The sequence below is a fragment of the Bufo bufo genome, chromosome 6 (genome assembly GCF_905171765.1).
Source record: "Bufo bufo chromosome 6, aBufBuf1.1, whole genome shotgun sequence".
NCBI lineage: Eukaryota > Metazoa > Chordata > Amphibia > Anura > Bufonidae > Bufo > Bufo bufo.
Window position 1 is genome coordinate 72,907,898 of NC_053394.1, and position 24,126 is coordinate 72,932,023.

Genomic DNA, 24,126 nt, shown 5'->3' on the forward strand with positions numbered 1-24,126 from the left:
TTCTGGCTTCAGAGGCTCCAAGCTGTGGCCTCCACCTCCAGCAGAGCTGAAGTTGCTCTAGCTGGCTTGGGCCGCATCTGCTGCACACCCTCCCTTGGCAGGGGGTAAACTAGAACTGACTTTAACTAGAACTCCACCCTCCCTGCAGCAAGTGGGACACTCCCACCACACCACAGAGGGGTTGTTAGAATGGAAAGAAGAGTTCCACTCTCTATAAATGTAGATTGCTGATTGCTGCCACCTTCTAGTGAACCAGGTAAATTACATGAACAAGAACAGTTACCAACATTAGAAATGCACAGTGTTTGGGCCTGAAATAAATGCATAAGATGACACTTTATTAGCCAGTAAAGACAGTAGCGGGGTGCAGTAGTGGTAATGCCACTCTGGGGCGTTACACATCCATCTATATCTTACTAAGGATGGATTTAAACAGCCCGTAGTTGGAAACTTCTACTATACAGATGACTATATTCTTAAGAAACATCTACATAATGCAGGATTTTCATATATGCTCATTAGTGGTGTTATGTTTTTTGCAGATCACAAAGAAGCAATGTTGCTGGAGTGGAGCTCTCAGACTTGGATTTACATCCAAAGATCCTTCAAGGATTAACCCTGATACATTACCCAAATATGCTTGTCCCGACCTTGTGTCTCAGAGTGGGTTTTGGGCCAAGGCATTACCAGAAGACTTTGCAAATGAAGGAAACATCATAGCTTTCTGGGTGGATAAGAAGGGCCGAGTATTTTACAGGGTCAATGATTCTGGTGCAATGTTATTCTTCAGTGGAGTAAGGACCACAGAACCACTCTGGGCTTTGATCGATGTTTATGGGTTGACAAGAGGTGTAGAGTTACTAGGTAAGTACAGTTTATGGTGCTGTGGATGCTGCATAGTTTTGCGTTGTAGAAGACTGTCCTGTATCATCATTTTGCATGTAGTAACTACATCCGCATTTCTTATCACACTGTTTTTTTCTTATATAATGTATGTAACCTTGGATGCACAATATGTGCCACAAGCCTGTAGGAATTTCCAAAGGCTTTATATTTAGCAGGCACCAGATTTACAGTCCTTCATAGACCTCTGGACAGATAAAAGTGCTGGAGGAATGAAAACTCTTAATTCCACTGCGTTATTCTTTCAGGAAAAGTCAGATATAGTAACATCTGATAATAATGTCTGTAAAGCGCTGTGAATTATGTCAGTGCTATATACTCTATTTTTCGCTTTATAAGATGCACCTGATGATAAGACACACCTAGATTTAAGAGAAGGAAAATAAGTGTTGTTTTTTTTTACCGGACCTCAGAACAGACCCCCAATCTTCATCAGACCCCCAAATAAGACCCCCAATATTCATCAGACTTCAGATTAAACCCCCATATCAGACCTCAGATCAGACCCCCATATAAGACCTCAGATCAGATTCCCAGATCAGACCTCAGATCAGACCCCCCATTATCAGACTTCAGTTTAGATCCTCATATCAGACCTCAGATCTGACCCCCATACCAAACCTCAAATCAGACCCCCATGTCAGACCTCAGATCAGACCCCCATGTCAGACCTCAGATCAGACCCCCATATCAGATCATGCCCCCCTGAGTACAGCAAGCGCTAGCAGCGCCTCACTCCCCACGACTCCTGCATACTAGTAAGCACTTCCATTAATAGACGCACTGCCATTTTTCCCCCACCTTTGGTGCAAAAATTGCATCTTATAGAGCGGAAAATACAGTAAGTGAGTAAATCAAAAAATAGCATTCAGAGGTATTGTATATGGAGGACTTACATTGTAATAATCTAAGGTCACTACCACTAGCTAAAAGGAAAGCTCAGATTCAGAAAACAAACCATGTATCCTGCTTATTTTGATTCTGGCATCTAAAGATAATCTAAGTCAAATTGAAAAGTAAACTTACATCTTTTATTAAGAGGATTAAAATGTATTCACTGCTAATAGATTCTATATTCAGGTGGATCTGGGGCAAATCCCTGTTTGTTTCAACAGTCTAGCTCAGTAATATAATTATAAAGGATTAGGATAGTAAATATGGACAGATGTCGCATAATGTACCTCAGCTTTACTAAAGTTAAAGGGGAAAGTTCCTCACCTAATATAGTGCAAGTAGGAAGGAGTAGGGAGAGTTAAAGATGGAGGAACATACGTCACTGTTGCTAGGTTCTTGTATCTTCCTCCTCTTCTGTCAAATAAGGCTCTGTTCACATCTGTATCCATCCATGACAGAAGCAATTATGCTGTGCTGAGCCCATGGTTCAACTAAACAAAGGTAACCCAATGGACCCCCTTATCTTATAATGGTATCTGTTGGGACTATGTTGCAGATTCTATCATTTTGATGACAATAACAGTCCCACATGATGTGATGAAACTGACGATGGAACCCCTGACGCAGATGTGAACGGGACCTAAGTTGTCTTCTCATTAGTATTACGTTTTTTAAATCAATTTGTTGTCTAATTCGAGTCCAATAACTGCGTATTCCTACCAGACAGAAAATGTTTTTGCATCTTTTTTAAGACATAAGGTCAGGTTGTCATACAAGTCAAAGTACAGTCACTGATCGATTCAGGACACGAAGACAGAATCCGACATCTGGCTGAAGTCTAATGGTCTAGCATCGCAAATGCTTATGCAAAACTGGTTCACATAAGCATCAATGTAAAGAGGAGATTAGGACGATGGTGGAACCTGATACTATCAAGTATGGCAGATCTTCCATCAGGTCCATCTGCATCCTCCTCTTTCCTGTAAATTATTTACAAAACACAACTTTTTTTTTATTATACTTTTCATTGTTGGCCTTGATTATACAATTATAACATGCTTTTATCAGGTATACAGCTAGAAGCCCCCTCCTCTAGATTTTTTCTTGAAAACAATATTAAATGGGTTGTGCATGCGCTGGGAATAAGCATTAATAAAACAATCGGCACCAATGTCTGTCCATCAATGGCCTCCATTCATTTACACTGGGGACAGACCGGGGACTTAGAGCATGTGCAGTCCCATCCGCAGTGTGAATGAATGGAAGCCGCTGATGGATAGGAACCTCAGCCATTTTAGGAGCGCAGCATCAGCAAGTCGATAAAGCGACCTGCATGTAAATGTGAATTATTCATATTAAATTATCGGACATATGTGCTGATAGTTTACTAAGGCTACTTTCACATCTGCGTTTTTGCTGGAGCCGGTAGGGATCACCAAAAACGCTTCTGATAATGCAGCCGTCTGCATTATGAACAGATCCGGTGGTATTATCTCTAAAATGACCAAGACGGATCCGGCACTAAATCCATTGTAAGTCAATGGGTGCCGGATCCGTTTTCTTTAGTGTTCGAGAAAATGGATCCAGCACCATTGACTTACATTGTGTTTCATGCCATGACGCACTCAAAAACGCTGCTTGCTGCGCTTTTGTGTCCAGCATGAGAACGCAATGAAACGGAATGGAATACATTCAGTTCCATTTTGTCCCCATTGACAACGAATGGGGATAAAACGGAAGTGTTTTCCTCTGGTTTTGAGATCCCATGACGGAATGGAAAACGCTGATGTGATGGTAGCCTAATACTTCTCACTAGCTGCATGCGTGTGCTGTTCCCAGTAAATGTGCAGCTGGTAATAGATACTGGCCAACCCATTTAACTCACTGGGAAAGTGCAACCCAAAACTAGGAGAATTGAGCCAAACCAGTCATTAAGAGGTTAAAGTTACAAATTGTTTAAGAAATTACCGTATTTTTATCTTGCTCATCTCTCAAATCTTGAATTAATGGAATTTTTTGTCACTCGGACAGATAAGAGTTCTTTGTTTATCGTGTCTCGATGGGGAGAACACTATTCACTGAGAACACCTGCTATGGCCCCAGAGCAGCCAAGGGCACAGCCACCAGCCCCTCACAGAAGCCAAGGCATTTGTGCCAAAATTACGTTATGGTGCTTGTGGCCGGCAAAAAACCAAACACAATGGGACCCTCTACCGGATTAGAAAAACCTTAAATGGGCTATACAAAGTGTCTTCTGGCAGTAGAGGATATCAATATAGAAAAATCATATACAGTTGCAAGAAAAAGTATGTGAACCCTTTGGAATGATATGGATTTCTCCAGAAATTGGTCATAAAATGTGATCTGATCTTCATCTAAGTCACAACAATAGACAATCACAGTCTGCTGAAACTAATAACACACAAAGAATTAAATGTTACCATGTTTTTATTGAACACACCATGTAAACATTTACAGTGCAGGTGGAAAAAGTATGTGAACCACTAGACTAATTACATCTCCAAGAGCTAATTGGAGTGAGGTGTCAGCCAACTGGAGTCCAATCAATGAGATGAGATTGGAGGTATTGGTTACAGTTGCCCTGCCCTATAAAAAACACAATTTGTCTTACACACACCAGTTGTGGGTTTGCTTTTCACAAGAAGCATTGCCTGATGTGAATGATGCCTCGCACAAAAGAGCTCTCAGAAGACCTACGATTAAGAATTGTTGACTTGCATAAAGCTGGAAAGGGTTATAAAAGTATCTCCAAAAGCCTTGCTGTTCATCAGTCCACGGTAAGACAAATTGTCTATAAATGGAGAAAGTTCAGCACTGCTGCTACTCTCCCTAGGAGTGGCCGTCCTGTAAAGATGACTGCAAGAGCACAGCGCAGACTACTCAATGAGGTGAAGAAGAATCCTAGAGTGTCAGCTAAAGACTTACAAAAGTCTCTGGAATATGCTAACATCCCTGTTAGCGAATCTATGATACGTAAAACACTAAACAAGAATGGATTTCATGGGAGGATACCACAGAGGAAGCCACTGCTGTCCAAAGAAAACATTGCTGCACGTTTACAGTTTGCACAAGAGCACCTGGATGTTCCACAGCAGTACTGGCAAAATATTCCGTGGACAGATGAAACCAAAGTTGAGTTGTTTGGAAGAAACACACAACACTATGTGTGGAGAAAGAGGCACAGCACACCAACATCAAAACCTCATCCCAACTATGAATTATGGTGGTGGGGGCATCATGGTTTGGGGCTGCTTTTCTGCATCAGGACCTGGACGGATTGCTATCATCGAAGGAAAAATGAATTCCCAAGTTTATCAAGACATTTTGCAGGAGAACTTAAAGCCATCTGTCCACCAGCTGAAGCTCAACAGAAGATGGGTGTTGCAACAGGACAACGGCCCAAAGCATAGAAGTAAATCAACAACAGAATGGCTTAAACAGAAGAAAATACGCCTTCTGGAGTGGCCCAGTCAGAGTCCTGACCTCAACCCGATTGAGATGCTGTGGCATGACCTCAAGAAAGCGATTCACACCAGACATCCCAAGAATATTGCTGAACTGAAACTGTTCTGTAAAGAGGAATGGTCAAGAATTACTCCTGACCGTTGTGCACGTCTGATCTGCAACTACAGGAAACGTTTGGTTGAAGTTCAACCAGTTATTAAATCCAAGGGTTCACATACTTTTTCCACCTGCACTGTGAATGTTTACATGGTGTGTTCAATAAAAACATGGTAACATTTAATTCTTTGTGTGTTATTAGTTTAAGCAGACTGTGATTGTCTATTGTTGTGACTTAGATGAAGATCAGATCACATTTTATGACTAATTTGTGCAGAAATCCATATCATTCCAAAGGGTTCACATACTTTTTCTTGCAACTGTATGTGACTTGTTGCATGTGAAATCCTTGCCTATACCATTTTACAAATATACCTGTGATATCCATTTATTCGGGTGCGGATTTATTTCTTTGGGAACTTCTATGAGGTTAGCCATCAAGAGGGGCCCTACTGGCTAAAAAACATTTATGCCACAAGCTGAGTCTACTTGTATATCTTTCAGTATGTATTTACAGTACATATCTGTGTACTGCGTACGTATGTATGAATGTTTGCATCTGTGAATGCATATGTATTTTTCTATGTCTGTGTATATTAAGGGTATGTTCACACGTAGCAAATGCGAGGCAAATTTTCCCAACAAATTTGCAAGCAGAAAATCGACAGGGTATTACAGTAGAAATAAAGCAGACCCGATTTTAACACATCTGCCAAACAAATCTGTGCAGAAATGTACATGCGGTGCAGATTTTAAATCCGCAGCAAGTCAGATCTTTTGCAGATTTTCACAGCAGATTTCAGCCTTTGGCTACATGCACACGACCGTGCCATTTTTTGCAGCCGCAAACCGCAGATCCGCAAAACACGGAAGCCGCCCGTGTGCCTTCCGCAATTTGTGGAACGGAACGGGCGGCCCATTGTAGGCATGCCTATTCTTGTCCGCAAAACGGACAAGATCAGGACATGCAATATTTTTTTTGCGGGGCCTCGGAACGGAGCAATGGATGCGGACAGCACACGGAGTGCTGTCCGCATCTTTTGTGGCCCCATTGAAGTGAATGGGTCCGCACCCGAGCCGCAAAAAAAATGGGGCTCGGATGCTGACCCGAAAAACGGTAGTGTGCATGAGGCCTTTGAAACGCAAAGGACAAAATCCACAATGTACAGGAGAATCTACTACAAAATGTGCATATTGATTTAGCAGTGGATTTGCCGTAGATGTTGCCTCTTTAACCCCTTGTTGTAGGGCTCTGTATCAAAAGAAGTATAAAAAAAAAATCAGTCAATGCAGCTACAGTAGTTGGATGTGATGTTAAAATTGCTTTAAAGGGGGTTGTCCCAGGAAAAATATTCTGCACTTTTCAAACCAGCAGCTGGATCTGAATACTTTTGGAATTGCATGTAATTTAAAATGTGGCATAACCACTGAGTTATTAAAAAAAATGTATCTGTATAGCGCCACCTGCTGTTTGTTTTTTCCTATTTCTTTGACCTGCTCACTGAGATGGCCGCACATGTTCAGTTTCATGCCTCCTGAGCTGTGATAGGAAGAGCATGGACACGCCCCCTGAGCTGTGATAGGGAGATCATGGACACGCCCCCTTAGCTGCAGAAGAAAAGACACTCCCCTGGAGCTCTAGCAGAGCAATGAATGGGGAGATCTCTGGATCCATGTCAGGTACAGGGCTGGTTCTAGCTTTGTTAGAAAGAGGGATTCCTGTACTATTTGGTTTTTATATTTTACATTAGTCATGGGCTAACCCCTTTAAAGTGATCCTCCGGGCTCCCCTTTACTTAGTATTACCTACCTGATAATCATCATTTTCCCCCAGTGGTTTAGTAATCTGTACTTTATAATGAGTCTGCTCTTTCTGTAATGGTAATCAGCTCTAGAGACACTGATTTCCTGCTGAGCCTGTGATAGGCTGCAGCCTAAACCAATGATGAGACAGGGGGTGTGTCTCAGACTACCTCAAACTTCCTGTAGGCACTGTAGCTAATCTGTAGTCACCAATCACGTCACAGCCCTCATGGAAATGAGGTAAAGCGCAGCCAAGCTTAACTACCTGAGGGAAAATACATAGCAGGCAATCATCCCCAGGAGGTACTGACTTACATATCATTTTTGAGCTCCTTCCTGAAGAGTCACTTTAAGTGTTTTTTTTTTTTTTTTAAATGATAAATTTACCTTAAGGATTTGTTCTGAGGAATAAGACTGTTAACTAGATGAGAAAATCTGATTTTCTGGAAGCCAGATCTCCTATCCTTCGTGTCTGATGTACTTCAGTGGCATGGTAACAGCGTCATACATATGTTGAGCGTTGATGTACACTCCTGTGCTGAAGAATTGGTTACATTCCATAAATCATCCTCTCAGCAGCTCAATTGTCAGTAAAAATGACTATTTTTATTATTCCTCTGGAGCCTTGACTTCATCTTTAAGCAAACAGTGCATGAAAATACAGGCTTCTATTTGATTGAACTGCTGTTTTACTGCCAAGTCAGACGTGAGCTGGCTTCTTAACCTTCTTGTTGTCAGGAGTGATGGCAGCGAGTCGCAAATTGGAGTCTTGCTGCCAAATTAGACATGAATTGGCTTTTAAATAAAAGTCTACAGCTGGTAGTGAGGCTCTTGCCTGATAGGTCAGAATGGATATACTTTGTGCTGGAACAAGCTTTCCTTTTCAAAGGATGGACATTTGCAAGCCGTAATGTCAGAAGGAACGAATGTAGAAATGTACGTCATCCGGAAAGTCTCCAGAATAATGCGCCCGGGAAATGACGTGAATTTCTGATAAATGGGGTCCTACTTTGACGCTCACCAATCGAGAGAATAGGAACAGTAAACCTTTAGAGAATACAAATCAAGGGAATAAGTAAAGCAGATGTAAAAGTGTGAGGGGGTTATTTATTAAGGCTGGCATTTTAGACGCCAGTCTTAATATCCCCTATAGCTGGCGCTGGCCTCTACATAACTTCGGCGGATCCACCACTGCTTCTAAATCTACGCCAGCTCCCTTGCCTAAAACTGGCGTAGAAAGTGATGAATGAGATGGGCCTACCGGCCCGTCGCCTTTCCCACCCAAGCCACCCCAACTTTTTTAGACCTGGCTTGAGCGGGAAAAAAATCGCAGATTGCAGCGCAAAGAACCTTTGCACCACTATCTGCGCCAGAAATACGCCTAATATAGAGGCATTTCTGTTAGTAAATAACCCCTTGAGGGTTCACTGTTACTGCTAGAGAGAGAGTGAAGGGACCTGATCACTGACTGATTGCTATGGTGGCCATCCTCAGTATGCTATGTAGGACGGCCATACTCATTCAATAGCTGTTCGGCCGACAACTATCTCTTCTGACTCCCCCATACACATACGTTCCGCTCGGCCGAACGTATATGTTTATTCAGTGAGTAGAGAAGACCAAGCCGCTGCCAGACACTTTTGGTGGAGGTTTATCTTCCAGGAGAACAAAAGGATCGGCCGGTGGGAAATATTAACTTTTCTCCATCCTGTCGAGGAAGAGTTCGAAGTTCTCCACACACCGAAGTTCTCCACACACGACTGTCAATCAAACCCACCATTCTCAGCGGGTTTGGCCGACAAAACACTACTGTGTATGGGGGACTTAATGCAGGGCATGAATGTCACAGCCAATAAATTACATGGAGAATTGAAAGAGGTACCTTATTTTTTTTACTAAAGGTCAGGTACCCTAACCACCCAAATCAGTTGCCCCATATATACAGTAACGTAAACACCCATTTACCATTGAGCATATGAACAATAAGGAGGAGTGAACCAGAGCGTAGATCTGCTAACAGTCTGGCTGTCACTCTGGTGGACTGGGCCCATCCAGGTTTTTATGTTTGACTATTTCTTTGATTGGGTGTGGATTATGCAACATCTCCACCTGCATGACCCAACCATACCTTCCCTGGGCCTTGAATCTTGTCGTAAAATACGTGTCAAATTTGCAAAATGCAAATCTGACATGTGTGACCATACCCTAAGAGTGACTGTATGTACAGAATAATTTATTGTATGAAGAGTAGCGTTTTCCAAAATGTAGCTGTTTATTTGCAAGATGTGTATTGTGTCTCTCTTATATTGTTAGTTCAGGCTTCATTATTAGTCTTATCAGGGCCGGCTCCAGGTTCATGTGGGTCCTTGGGCGATAAAGTCTCAGTGGGCCCCCTTACACAGTGATAACTCTCTGAGTACAGATAATATAGTAGATATCACCTGCAGTCCTATGTAACACCACAGATAACACAGTGATAACTCTCTGAGTACAGATAATATAGTAGATATCACCTGCAGTCCTATGTAACAACACAGATAACACAGTGATGGCTATCTGAGTACAGAAAATGTAGTAGTGTTACCTGCAGTCCTATATAAAACCACAGATAACACTAGTGCTAATAATGTGTTAGTGTTACCTGCAGTCCTATGTAAAACCACAGATAACACTTGTGCTAATAATGTTGTAGTGTTACCTGCAGTCCTATGTAAAAACCACAGATAACACTAGTGATGATAATGTGGTAGTGTTACCTGCAGTCCTATGTAAAAACCACAGATAACACTAGTGCTGATAATGTGGTAGTGGTACCTGCAGTCCTATGTAAAACCACAGATAACACTAGTGTAGATCATGTGGTAGTGTTACCAAAGTCCTTAGTGTATCTCCCTGTGTCTCTCCCACCGACTCCATACTGGCGCCGCTGCCTCCTCTTCCTTCTTCTTCTTGCAAAGCAAAGAATGTCCTGATGCAGCTGCGTCAAGACATAGGAACACTGTGGGCATGGTGATGGTGACACACACACACAGGGACAGACACACACAGGGACACACACACAAGGACGGTCAAATACACACACAGGGACGGTCAAATACACACAGGGACAGATACACACACACACAGGGACACACACACAGGGATGCACACACACAGGGACAGACACACACACAGGGACAGACACACACACAGGGATGGTACATACATACACACAGACAGACACACACACAGGGATGGTACATACATACACACAGGGACACACACTTAGGAACAGACAGACACACACACACAGATACACACACAGGGACAGATACACACACAGGGACACACACAGACACACAGAAACAGGGACAGAAACACACACAGAGGGACAGACACACACACAGGGACAGACACAGGGAGACACACACACACACACACACAGGGACAGATACACGCACAGGGACACGGACACACACAGGGACAGATACACGCACAGGGACACACATACACACAGGGACACACAAACAGACACACACCCAGGGACAGACACACACACAGGGACACACACATAGGAACAGACACACACACAGGGACACACACACACAGGGACACACACGCACACGGACACACACGCACAGGGACACGGACACACACAGGGACAGATACACGCACAGGGACACACATACACACAGGGACACACAAACAGACACACACCCAGGGACAGACACACACACAGGGACACACACATAGGAACAGACACACACACAGGGACACACACACAGGGACAGGGACACACAGTAACATACACACACAGGAACAGACACATACATATAGACAGACACTTATGCGATGGTGAGATCATCAACCAACTTCTACCTAATGTGTACGGCCACCTTTAGGGGACATTAAAAGGGAATTCCACCTTTAGTTATGCTCCAACCTTTTGTTACCTTCTAATATGACTCCCACTGATTCCCAGCCAGTACTGAGGCGACATGAACTGGGGTTTAAAAAGGAATCATTAACATGTACCAGAAGGTGGTCTAAACTGTAACCCATTAGGCACTGGCTAGACTGTGGTATGGAGTCTAAGCAATGCCTCAGACACACACACACACAGGGACAGATACACACACACACACACACACACAGGGACAGATACACACACACACACACACAGGGGCACACACACAGGGACAGACACATACACAGGGACAGACACATACACAGAGACACACACACAGGGACAGACACATACACAGGGGCACACACACACAGCTAAGCCTCACCACATTCCAGCCTGGCTCTTCTCCTTACATGAGTACAGCTCTCTTGCTCCTCCGGCTCCTCCCCCACTGGTCACATGGGCGGATGACATCAGGAAGGTCCTTTAGCCCGGTGGGAAACTCCATCTACCATGTTCTGATCCTGGGGCCACCCACCCCAGCAGTGCACATGGCGAAAATTGTCTGCATTGCTGGGGTAAGCTGCCCTAGAATTCAGATCAGACAGTTTAATGAAGACCAGGATACACCTGTAGGAGTGAGCAGGCACAGTGGGCCCCAGAACTTGCCCGGGTGTGCCGGGTGCTGACGCCGGCCCTGAGTCTTATATTTATTGAATGAATTTCTGATTGTTTCTAATAAAATCTCTTAGCCATATCATCACCTGCCCTCAGTCACTGGTTGTTAGAGAGAACCTGTCACCATGAATGGCAGTGCAATCTGCAGGCAGCGTGTTGTAGAGGAGGAGGAGGTGAGCAGATTGATGTTTAGTTTTATGGAAAAGACTCAACATAACTTGTAATTTATACATTCTAATTCTCTGCTCTTTCTGAGCTTAGTTAACAGCGACTGACAGCCAGTGGAAGCAGGGGAGGCAGGTGCTACAGAGCCCAAATTCAGAAGGGGCCCATCTAGGAGGAGGACTAAGATATTTTATTGTTAGGGCCCCTTCAATAGTATATACAGTGACATGACATACAGTATATACACGTGTAGGAAACGCACAAAGCGGCTGCTGGGCCTGGTCTGCGAGAGTGATCTTGACTAGCTGCAGGAGTGGGGGTTGTGAAGAAATTGCTGGGGGGTGGGGGAAGAGGGGGCCCATTCAATAATTTGCTGTGGGGCGCAGTCAGTTCTAGTTATGCCACTGTAATGCTATTGTAAGTATTATCAGTCATCGATAAGACTGATATTTGACTATTACAGTGATTGAGAGCATTCTGTGTGTATACAGAGAGCTGTCAGTCACTGATGCCCCCATGTACAACTGAGCTCAGAAAGTGCAGATATATAAATGTTTAAATTACAAGTTTTGTTGAATTTTTTCTTATAAAACTATATATCAGTCTGCTGAGGTTCTCCTGCTCTATAACATGCTGCCGGCAGATTGTACTGGTTCTCTGCTAGTGAACTCATAGCCCTTGTTGATACAATGAATTAGACTATGGGTGTATGGAAACTTATAACAAACAGGTCCTGTGCCAAATACATTCTGCCCCTGCTTTATTCCTCACGGGTATATTTCATCTATTTCATTTAATATTTGTGTGTGTCATTAAAAGATATCGACAGTATCCACTATAACACTATAACTACAGTACCCCGCCCCTTTAACAGTGACCTCCACAGCGGCCTGCCTCCTTAACATTAACATCCACAGCACCTTCCCCTTTAACAGTGACCTGCACAGCGGTCGCTCCTTTATTAGTGACCTCCACAGTACCCCGTCTCGTTAACAGTGATTTCCACAATAACCCGCCCCCTTAACAGTGACATCTACAGAGCTCTGTTCGCTTAAAATGTGACCTCCACAACACCCTGCCCCTTAACAGTGATCTATACAGCACCCCGCCCCTTAACACTGACCTCCATAGCGGACCGTCCCCTTAACTGTGACCTCCACAGTTCACTGTCCCCTTAACAGAAACCTAAACAGCATCCCGCCCCCTTATCAGTGACCTCCACAGCATCCTGCCCCCTTAATAGTGACCTCCACAGCAGCCCATTTCTTTATTAGTGACCTCCACAGTACCCCATCTCCTTAACAGTGATTTCCTCAACACCCGTCTTCTTAACAGTGGCCTCTACAGCAATCTGCCCCTTAACACTGACCTCCATAGTGGACCGTCCCCTGGTGACCTCCACAGCAACCTTCCCCTAGGGTGGCCAGAGTTCCGGTTTAAGGCTGGACAGTCTGGCTTTCAGACTCCCTGTCCTCCGTCCGGCGCAGGGCCTGGATGGACACAGGGATGTTCTTTTGAACAGCTCACTCTCAGATAGCAGCCCTGTGCTGTCTGAGCGAGAGCTGCAGGGAGAAAGTCACTGTCCATCCCACCCCTGCAGCCAGGGGCGGACTGAGAACCCTCAGGGCCCCCGGGCAAAATAAATCAAGGGCCCCCTTACAGGCCCCACCCATGTTCTGCTGCAAGCCCCACCCTTGTCCCGCCTCCATGCCCCGCCTCCAGCCACACCCTACACAATCTTTAATAAGATTTCAAAGTTAAAGCGACACAAAAGGCACCCAGACCACTTCAGCTCATTGACGTGGTCTGGGTACAGTGTCCCTTTTGCAAATCGAGCTGCAATGTTCTAGAGAAGCTGCATTGTTTACGTCCCAGCAATAAGTCGGCCTCTAGTAGCTGGCAGCCACCTGAGGGCTTCCTGGAGTAAAACAGACCTTTGGTCTGGTATCTGACGCTGGACGTCCTCACACTCTGCATGATGACCTCCAGGGTCAGATTTTTCCCCTATAGGAAAGCATTGATTCAATGTCAGTCACTTCGGTGCGCAATCCCATCCTGCGGCGCGTGATCCCTCGAGACCCGTGACCTACAGCGGCAGGTCTTGCGGGATCACGCGCTGCAGGACGGGATTGCGCACCGAAGTGACTGAACTCATTCCCGCGCAGCCCACAAGTAGCGGAACAATTACAAGAGGGGTGGGAAATAGCCAAATTAAAAAATATTTTGAACCAAAAGGTGTTATGGGGGCTCTGTGGATGGCACTGTTATGGGGGCTCTGTGGATGGCACTGTTATGGGGGCTCTGTGGATGGCACTGTTATGGGAGCTCTGTGGGTGGCACTGTTGTGGGGGCTCTGTGGGTGGCACTGTTGTGGGGGCTCTGTGGGTGGCACTGTTGTGGGTGGCACTGTTGTGGGGGCTCTGTGGGTGGCACTGTTGTGGGGGCTCTGTGGATGGCACTGTTGTGGGGGCTCTGTGGGTGGCACTGTTGTGGGGGCTCTGTGGGTGGCACTGTTGTGGGGGGGGATCTGTGGGTGACACATATATAGCACCTTATGCTATATATGTGTCATCCACAGATCCCCCCATAACAGTGTCCCTGTGAGTGAATGATCCCCAATACAGGGTCTGGGGGCCGGCATCTGGTGCTGAAATGGCAGCGGGGCCCGGTGCAGTCACTGTATTCTATTACACCGGGCCCCGCTCACTGTAATACTAATATTCATATGTGAACAACTTGAAATCCTCTGCGATCCTCTCCCTCTCTGTACTCACAAACTCAGTAGCAGGCAGACCGGGCGGCAGCGCAACTCACTGACGTCACGCGCCTGCTCCTCCTGCTTCATTCATAAAGTGGGAGGAGCAGGCGCGTGACGTCAGTGAGTTCCGCTGCCGCCCGGCCTGCTACTGAGTTTGTGAGTACAGAGAGGGAGAGGATCGCAGAGGATTTCAAGTTGTTCACATATGAATATTAGTATTACAGTGAGCGGGGCCCGGTGTAATAGAATACAGTGACTGCACCGGGCCCCGCTGCCATTACCAGGCCAGCAGAACATTCGGAATCGGGGTGCTGGGCACAGTGCTCCAGACTATAAAAAATACCTAGTAGCCATTGGCTCCTGAACTGAAAAATTTAGGAGCCAAATTACATTTTTAGTCGCCAAATCAAAACTGAATCAAAATTTTGGTATCGTGACAACGCTACGCCGATCAGATTGGCGTAGGGTTGTTTCGATACCAAAGTTTTGATTCGCTTTCGTCACCATAAAAAAGTATTGCGATACTCAATACCGTGCAAAAAAAAAACACCAAAAAAAGCTGCGTGCATTTCGCATTTTATGAAACGTTCGGCCCGTAATAGAACAGTCCTATCCTATTTTCTGGGGTGACAAGGTGACTAAAAATGGCGAATGCTCACCGCATAGGAGATATTTTTTAATAATTTAATAGTTTGGACTTTTCGGACGCAGCGCTATGTAATATGTTTATTCATTGTTTATATATTTTATATGTAAAATTGGGAAAGGGGGGATTTAAACTTAATATTTTAGGGTACTTTCACACTAGCGTTTTTCATTTCCGGCATAGAGTTCCGTCACAGGGGCTCTATACCGGAAAAGATGTCTTCAGGTCAGTCTTTTTGACTGATCAGGCAAAAGATAAAACCGCAGCATGCTACGGTTTTATCTCTGGCGAAAAAAACTGAAGATTTGCCTGAATGCCAGATCCATCCTTCCGGTTGAACCGTGCGATTTTCACGCATGGTTGCTAGGATGAAAGTCTATTCACTGTATTACTTTCCCTTATAACAACATGGTTATAAGGGAAAATAATAGCATTCTTTAATGCAGAATGCGTAGTAGAAGGTCAATATAATAAACATATAAACATACTCCCTAGTATAATAAACATACTCCCTAGTATAATAAACATATAAACATTGGTGGCGCAGTGCGTCCCCCCCCCAACATAATAAACATTGGTGGCGCAGTGCGCCCCCCCTCCCTAGTATAATAAACATATAAACATTGGTGGCGCAGTGCGCCCCCCCAACACCCCAGTATAATAAACATTGGTGGCGCATGGGGGGCCCCCCCAACATAATACACATTGGTGGCGCAGTGCGTCCCCCCCCCAACATAATAAACATTGGTGGCGCAGTGCGCCCCCCCCTCCCTAGTATAATAAACATATAAACATTGGTGGCGCAGTGCGCCCCCCCCAACACCCCAGTATAATAAACATTGGTGGCGCAGTGCGTCCCCCCCCAACATAATAAACATTGGTGGCGCAGTGCGTCCCCCCCCAACATAATAAACATTGGTGGCGCAGTGCGCCCCCCCTCCCTAGTATAATAAACATATAAACATTGGTGGCGCAGTGCGCCCCCCCCAACACCCCAGTATAATAAACATATAAACATTGATGGGCAGTGTGCCCCCCCCCCTCCCTAGTATAATAAATATATAAACATTGGTGGGCAGTGCGCCCCCCCCCTCCCTAGTATAAATAATATATAAACATTGGTGGGCAGTGCGCCCCCCCCCCCCCCCTTCCTAGTATAATAAATATATAAACATTGGTGGGCAGTGCCAATGAGGGTTAAAAAAATAAATAAAAATTAACTCACCTCCTCCAATTGATCGCGTAGCAGCCGGTCTTCTGTACTTTCTTCAGGACGCAGGACCTGTGGTGACATCACTGTGCTCATCACATGATCCATCACATGATCCATCACCATGGTAATGGACCATGTGATGGAGCTCAGTGACGTCACCACAGGTCCTGAAGAAAACAGGAGACCGGCAGCTACGCGACCAATTGGAGGAGGTGAGTTAATTTTTATTTATTTATTTTAACCCTCATTGGCACTTCCCACTGCGCCACCAATGTTAATTATACTGGGGGGGCGCACTCAATGTTTATTATACTGGGGGGGGCGAACTCAATGTTTATTATACGGGGGGGGGGGCGCCGCACTCAATGTTTATTATACTGGGGGGGGGCGCACTCAATGTTTATTATACTGGGGGGGGGGGGCGCGCCACCAATGAAGATAACTGAGCTGTTAATACAGATGCAGGAGGCGGGTGCCGGAATCAAATAGCGGCACCCGACCTCTATGACAGGGAGCTGCGATCAGCGGCAGTTAACCCCTCCGGTGCAGCTCTCTGTCATAGAGGTCGGGTGCCGCTATTTGATTCCGGCACCCGCCTCCTGCATTTGTATTAACAGCTCAGTTATCTTCATTGGCCACAGCCCCTCCCCCTGTCCCTCTTCTTATTGGCCGCGGCAGCAGCAGCACAGGGAGGAGGGAGAGACTCTTCCACTGCGCTGCTGATAATAAATAATATTATTCTGCGGCGGGCCCCCATCCCGCCCGGGCCCTCGGACCATGCCCGAAGTGCCCGACCGGTCTGTCTGCAGCTGACAGAAGTTGATTATTACCTTAATTGTTTCAATCCCTGCAGAATGGGAGGGGCGTGGCCTAACCAAATTGGGGCGTGTTTAGCAGGAGGGGGTGGGGTTTTTAAGTCCGTCTTTTGAGGTTGGCCTGAATGGCCCCCTGAACTGTGACCTCCACAGCACTCCACTCAATTAACAGCATCATCCACAGTGCCCTTTCCCTTTAAAGCTGACCTACAGCAGTGAAGAAAAAAGGCTGGGTTGTTATGGAAACCTGGAGTAAAACTGTGTGTATGTAGAGACTAAGGACCTGCGAGCTTCTATTGGCTGATTAGGGACATGTTACTGTGTGTATGGCTGTTGGGATATGAGGAGAAAGACCTGCAGGCTTCTATTGGCTTATGTAAGTCATGTGATGTGCCATATTAGCATTTTTTTGGGGAATATCTCAGGAACGGTATGTGCTAGAGAGCTGAGACCCGGTCTAAAACCTTCCCGACCACCTGATGTACCTGTGTGCAAAATTTCATGATTATAAATGCGACGGTGCGGATTCCTTTGGTGGACATACATACACACACACATACACTCAGCTTTATGTATTAGAAGATGTTTTCATTTAATATTTCACATGATGTTCTTAAACCCTTCTTTACTAAACATTCACCTAAAATACTGTGCCAAACCAGTGTGGGTCACAAGGCAGACAACCGAAACCCCATTGGTACTCTGAAATATATTCTGTGTTGACTAAACATGAGAAATTACTGCAGAGATTTGCATAATTTATCTAAAATCTAAATATTATCTGTAGTGCCAGATAGCGTGTTGTAATATATTTGCAGTAAGCCGGATTGGAATAATGCACACTGACGCTATAATATGCAATGACTGGGTCAGGTGTAAATGATAGTTAATAGTTTTTTGTTCGTGACGCCAATTGCAGCGTGCGCAGGGTACGAATACAGGGCCCTTTTAAGGTGTTGCAACTCACGTACCAGGTTAGGATTGCCAGAGTGGCGTAATGTCTCTGTGTGATAGCAGTAATAGTGTCAACGGTGTCTCCTACCTTGGTACGGCTGGACTCCTGGATCCTGGCTCACTTGCAATAAAATGAGTGTTGCTAGTAAGAGTAATTGAGGAACTTGGTAGCAATGAATGAGATCCAGACTTGGAATATAATTCAAACTTGTCTTTACTCTGGTGCAGCAGTAATCCATAGGAGGTACAGCAATAGTCTGAAGTCCCAGCAGGTATTGGCAATGTATGGCAGGAATCTGTCTTCTGCTTCTATCATGTGCCTGGAGCTCTCTTGCAGGATAAGTCGTCTGCTTATGGCTCTAAAATGTGGCAGGAATCTATATCTTCTGCGCTATCTTCTGCTGTGTATGGGACTGACTAGCTGAGGAGGAATTTGGCTTCTCCTGGTCTCTAGATGGTACTCACAGTTAGCTCACAGGGTATGGTTCTTCCTGGAGTTCTGGAGGTTGCTGCTTGCTTGTCACCAGTTGAGGCTGAAGGCTCAAGCTGGGAATGAAGATCTTTGGTCTCAGCCGAGACACGATCTTGGGTTGGGATCCCTAGAACTGGGAGCTCCTACCAGCACAGCCTTCCCCTAGCCGGGGTGGCTGGCACACTAACTCTAACTTCCTTTCCTCCCCATGAGGCAGGATGTGGGAACATTCCACACCTCCTCAAAGAGGGGGAGCTAAACTGGAATTAACTATTCCAGTTTAGATATGCTAAACTGTTACTAAAGCCCTGCTGAACACATTGCTGCCACCTGCTGGTGTACATGGAAATTATAGCAAATTACATGTAACAGGCTTAGAATATGCACATTTGTGAGAATGTGATGTTAAATTACACAGGATGACAATGCAGATACACTTAGGAGATTGTAGCGGGGTAAAAGAGTTTCGTAACATAACTCTGGGATGTTACAGATTGTGACTACACGGCAGTGGCGCATGGCACAAGACACCTACATGCCACATGGTATAGTGCCACACATCATACTGTATTGTCACATGCTGCACATGTATTGTACCTACACTGGCCAATATGTAAGTAGCATACATTTGTGATGCTCTGTACCCCTCATGCTCCAACTTCAGGAATAGCCATGAGTTCTAGTCCACTTACTGTCATATTTTATATATCGCCTACTGTGGAAAAGCAGGCTTAAACACGTGGCCTCTCCTATTATTTCCCAATACTGCCTACAGAATCAGAGCTACATAACCTGTTCTTGCAGTTCAGGTATTTTCAGGGAAAATTATTACAGAGATTTCACACCCCTCCTCGGGATGACTTCCAGAAGGGTCTATCCGCCAGCCTCTAGTGCTTGGCTTGAACACCTAAGACTGGAAATTATACTGCATTAACAGTATTTTAGGACGCCTATGAGAATTTTAATTTGGTACTATATAGCTCTGTTATTTCGGCATTGTAGTCACATTTTGGGTGTATTTTATGGTACTGTAATGCATGCTGTTGTGATTACGCTACTGCATGCAGCTTAAAGAGCACCTATCACCTCTCCTGATGTCTGTTTTAAGAACTGCTTGCATTTCCAACGTAATAACAGTTCTGGAGCATCTATTCTTATGACTCCATGATGTGTCACTCCTTTATTATTCCTATTAAGTTATGAATTAATTAATAACAGTTTGCAATGAAGGTTTCCGATGGCTGTTACCAGTTGAGCGTGTGTCCCTGCACAGTCTGACACTAGCAGCACTGATTGCATAGTGTCAGACTGTGCAAGGACACGTACAAGGGGGATGCAAGCAGTTTTTAAAACAGAGATGTCAGGAGAGTTGGCTGCTTCTTAGTATATAGTTTGATATATTGTCATTTTCACTTTCACTTGTAGGCTGGTTTTGTGGTGGCACCACACAATATTTTGTCCACAATCCTTTACAGATTGTGACCTGGCTCTGGATATCTCTATGTCACTGAGAAGAAGACAAACCCATAAAATTAAGTGGTGCTCCAGTGTTTTCACACCTTTGTTCTCACAAGGATCTAGGGTCTGAAGTCCTAGGGCAGTGATGGAGAACCTTTTAGAGACCAAGTGCCCAAACTGCAACTTAAAACCCACTTACTTATCTCACAGTGCCAACGCGGCAACTTAACCTGAATACTACAGTCCAATATAGTATATATTCCATGTACTTTATCACTTAGCTATAATAGCCTGCCTACATTCAGTGCGTTGCCTGTGCTGTTCATAGTGCGCTGATGAATGGCAGGAAAAGTCTAAGGCATATTGGTACACCATAGACTTTTCCTGGGCTTGGGTGCCTACAGAGAGGGCTCTGAGTGCCGCCTCTGGCACCCGTGCCATAGGTTCGCCACCACTGTCCTAGGGACTATTCTGGTCCGAGTCTCATGGAATACTGACCTGGAGACCATTGGAGACAATTGTCTCTGACTGTAGTTAGGTCGATGTCCTCTCGTTCTGCAGGATAGTCCCTATCTCAGAGTTCCAGGGTGGGGTCCATGATAATAGCTGAGAACCAGTAATGTGTTTGTTCTAGAACAAACCCTTGTAATCATGAGAACACAATCCGATCTGGCAAATACACGGGATTGTGGCTTGTAAAAATGGCATAAAGTGCACAGCAGAACCATTTATAGGAAATCAGATTACGTTTACAATCTGTTTGATGTGAACATTATAATTCAGGTCTTTCCTTTCCTTTTATTAAATGTGACATTTTGTTCCATTTGCTTATGTAGATCACCGATAGTAGAAAGACTTCAAACATCTCAGGGATCAAATTTTCACTTCACGACAAGACATTTAGGCCTCCTGCACACGACCGTATGGCTTTTTCAGTGTTTTGCGGTCCGTTTTTCACGGATCCGTTGTTCCGTTTTTTGTTTCCGGTACTCTTCCGTTTTTCCGTATGGCATATACAGTATACAGTAATCACATAAAAAAAATTGGGCTGGGCATAACATTTTCAATAGATGGTTCCGCAAAAAACGGAATGCATTTCCGTATGTGTTCCGTTTTATTGGCGGACCCATTGACTTGAATGGAGCCACGTAACGTGATTTGCGGGCAATAATAGGACATGTTCTATCTTTCAACGGAACGGAAAAACGGAAATACGGAAACGGAATGCTTACGGAGTACATTCCATTTTTTTGTGGAATCATTGAAATGAATGGTTCCGTATACGGACCGTATACGCAACGCAAAAAACGGCCCGTAAACGGGGGGAAAAAACTTTCGTGTGCAGGAGGCCTTAGTTTGAAGTCAAAAGTGTTTTCTTGATGATCAGTGGGAAGATTGTGAGTCCTGATAATTCCGTGGTTTATTGGGTACCAGGAACAGTATGATTTCTGGATAATTGACTTTGTTAACATTTTATTGCATGCTCAGCTGTAACAAGTTTTTATCAATGAATTCATGTTCTAATTAATTGAATGGTCAATCATATATCAGGTTTTTTAGAGACAGTACCCCGTTGGGCTAGCATCTAGATTCCCCTTGATTCTGACAAGTGATTTGTAAGTTTTCAATTATTGTTAATGATACAGTTGTAATGTTGTTTGGTATGAAGGAGTAGTCATATTTAAAGTGCTTCTCCGGGAATGATTTCAATTGGCTGCCAGCAACCTGTCCCAGAATATGAGCAGGACTGGCTGCCTAGAGGGAGGGGTGAGGGGACAAATCTGGGACAATAGATGGTGATGATGCGATCCTGCCTACAATATGCCATCATGGCTGAGCAGCCTGACAGAAAAATTCTTCAATATGTAGTACATGTAAGTGCCACAGTGTAGTGTGTAGTGAGGCCCCCCACCCTCATCATCCCGAGGCAGCTCAATCAGCTTGTCAGCTTTTTTTAAATTAAATAATGCCCTACAATTGGATTGGCATACAAGAACGATTCTATGTGTTGTGGTCCTCGCTCCTTGGCACCCGCATCGCTTCTCAGATCGGCATCTCCCCGTTGCGCGGATGACAACATCTGGTATCGGGAGGGGGGTGGGGGTTGGCATCCAATAGGACACTGCTTACATGGCACGGTATATTGATTTCAACAAAGTATTTTCCAAGTCTGTGTTTATATACCAAGTCCATTAACTATTTAATGACTCTTTTGTACTCAAGTTATTCGGACTCATACTCAACAATTATGCTCTGCTTCAGTCTGCCCTGGAGCACAGCATAAAAGTCCAAATCAAATAAGTGTTCAATCAAATATGCTATCAGATAAAGTGTTCAAATGAAATATAATATGACAAAATTAATGACCGACTCCCTTTTAAGAGGAACCATTATTTCAGTTTTTTCCCATTAATTAATAGTACACATGTAGATAAGAAACTTGGAAACTTCTCTCTTGAGAGAGGAAAAAAATTATACAGAGATCACTGAGAGATCAGATTCCAGTGTCTGCCCATAGAAGTTTATGGAGGAAGGAGAAGGAGGAAGCAACTGCAGAGAGAGAGGCACACAGAAATACTGCTTCTGGTATGTGTTCATATCACTCTAGCACTGTAATTGTAATTACAGCTACACTACTCAGCGCCATTAATAAATATTAAAAGTGATGATAAGAAACTTTAGAATATATCTTATTACAAAAATACCTCATTCTGTCCATATTAGACTCCTCTTTTCCCTAGACTCCTGTGGTGAGCACTCACTCTCAGTTAACCCTGAGAGTGTTCAGCGCAACTGCCGATGCCCCAATTGACCACATGGGGCATCGGTAGGAAGGGTTTTGTGCATTTAGATGCTGTGATCTCACTTGGTCACGGCATCTAAAGCATTTAATTACCGCAATCGGCATTATTGCCGGTGACGGAAATTAGCCGCAGGTCTCTGCTGTTTGAAACAGCAGAGAATTGCCGGCCATAGCGCCCGCTGCACGTGCGAGCGGGCGCCATGTTCGGACAGGGGTTAAGTCAGAGATGAGATGGATTTTCATCTTTACTGAGAAATCAGGTTACAGCTTCTGCACTTAGTCTATGGCGATAGGAGGAGGAGAGAACGGGATGGAGAGAGAGAGAAAGGAGAGAGAGAAAGGAGAGAGAGAAAAGAGGAGATAGAAAAGAGATTAGAGAGAGAAACACAGAAAGAAAGAGAGGGGGATATGGATATATATATATGACATCACAGCAGCTAGTTTCCACCCACTACTTTAGGGAAAACTGACAATTAGACCTCATTCAGACAGCTGTAACGTGGGTGCATTTTAGCATTTATGTTATAACCACAATTGCTGACTCGACTGAGTTTAATAACTCGAACTTACATTAACGTAAGCATACATGATGCTGTAAGACTATATGGGGGAGATTTATTATTTCGCTTTTATATTGTGTTGCTCTATGAAGTGCAGAGTTGTCTTTTTTGTCTCCTCTGAGATACACTGTTTCTGTCTGTGTTTGAGCTGCATACACTCAGACCCATGTTTCCTAGCCCATGCATTAGGTTAGTGATAAATGACTAGTCTTACAAAAACATCTCCTTTATTCCATATTATTTTTCCAATACCAACAATCCCTATAAGCGATAGGTGGCTGCCACTCAAAACTACCAATAAGATTGATAAGCAATAAAATATAAAAAATCCTGCTACTTAATTATGTACCTTATTACGCAATTATATAAAATGGTTTATACAAAACAGAATTGTCCTTCCTTACCTTTTCTTTTGACTTAGCAGATCCTGAGATGTGGGGTAGGGGATAACTAGAAAACAAAAACATGATTTAGCGATAGTGTGCCACCAGATGTCTATCCTATATGTGTCTATGTCTGACCACCCAGGGGTTGTG

General features: G+C 44.4%; 1 protein-coding gene across 2 annotated transcripts in view; it reads left to right on the forward strand.

Annotated features, from left to right (window-relative positions):
* The window catches only part of NEURL1 (neuralized E3 ubiquitin protein ligase 1), a 291,834-nt gene that overhangs the window by 243,525 nt on the left and 24,183 nt on the right, over positions 1-24,126 (forward strand). For both annotated transcript variants that reach the window (XM_040437455.1, XM_040437456.1), the window contains exon 3: positions 543-864. In XM_040437455.1, the coding sequence (XP_040293389.1) occupies positions 543-864 (322 nt within the window). The remainder of the gene's footprint in view (positions 1-542; positions 865-24,126) is intronic.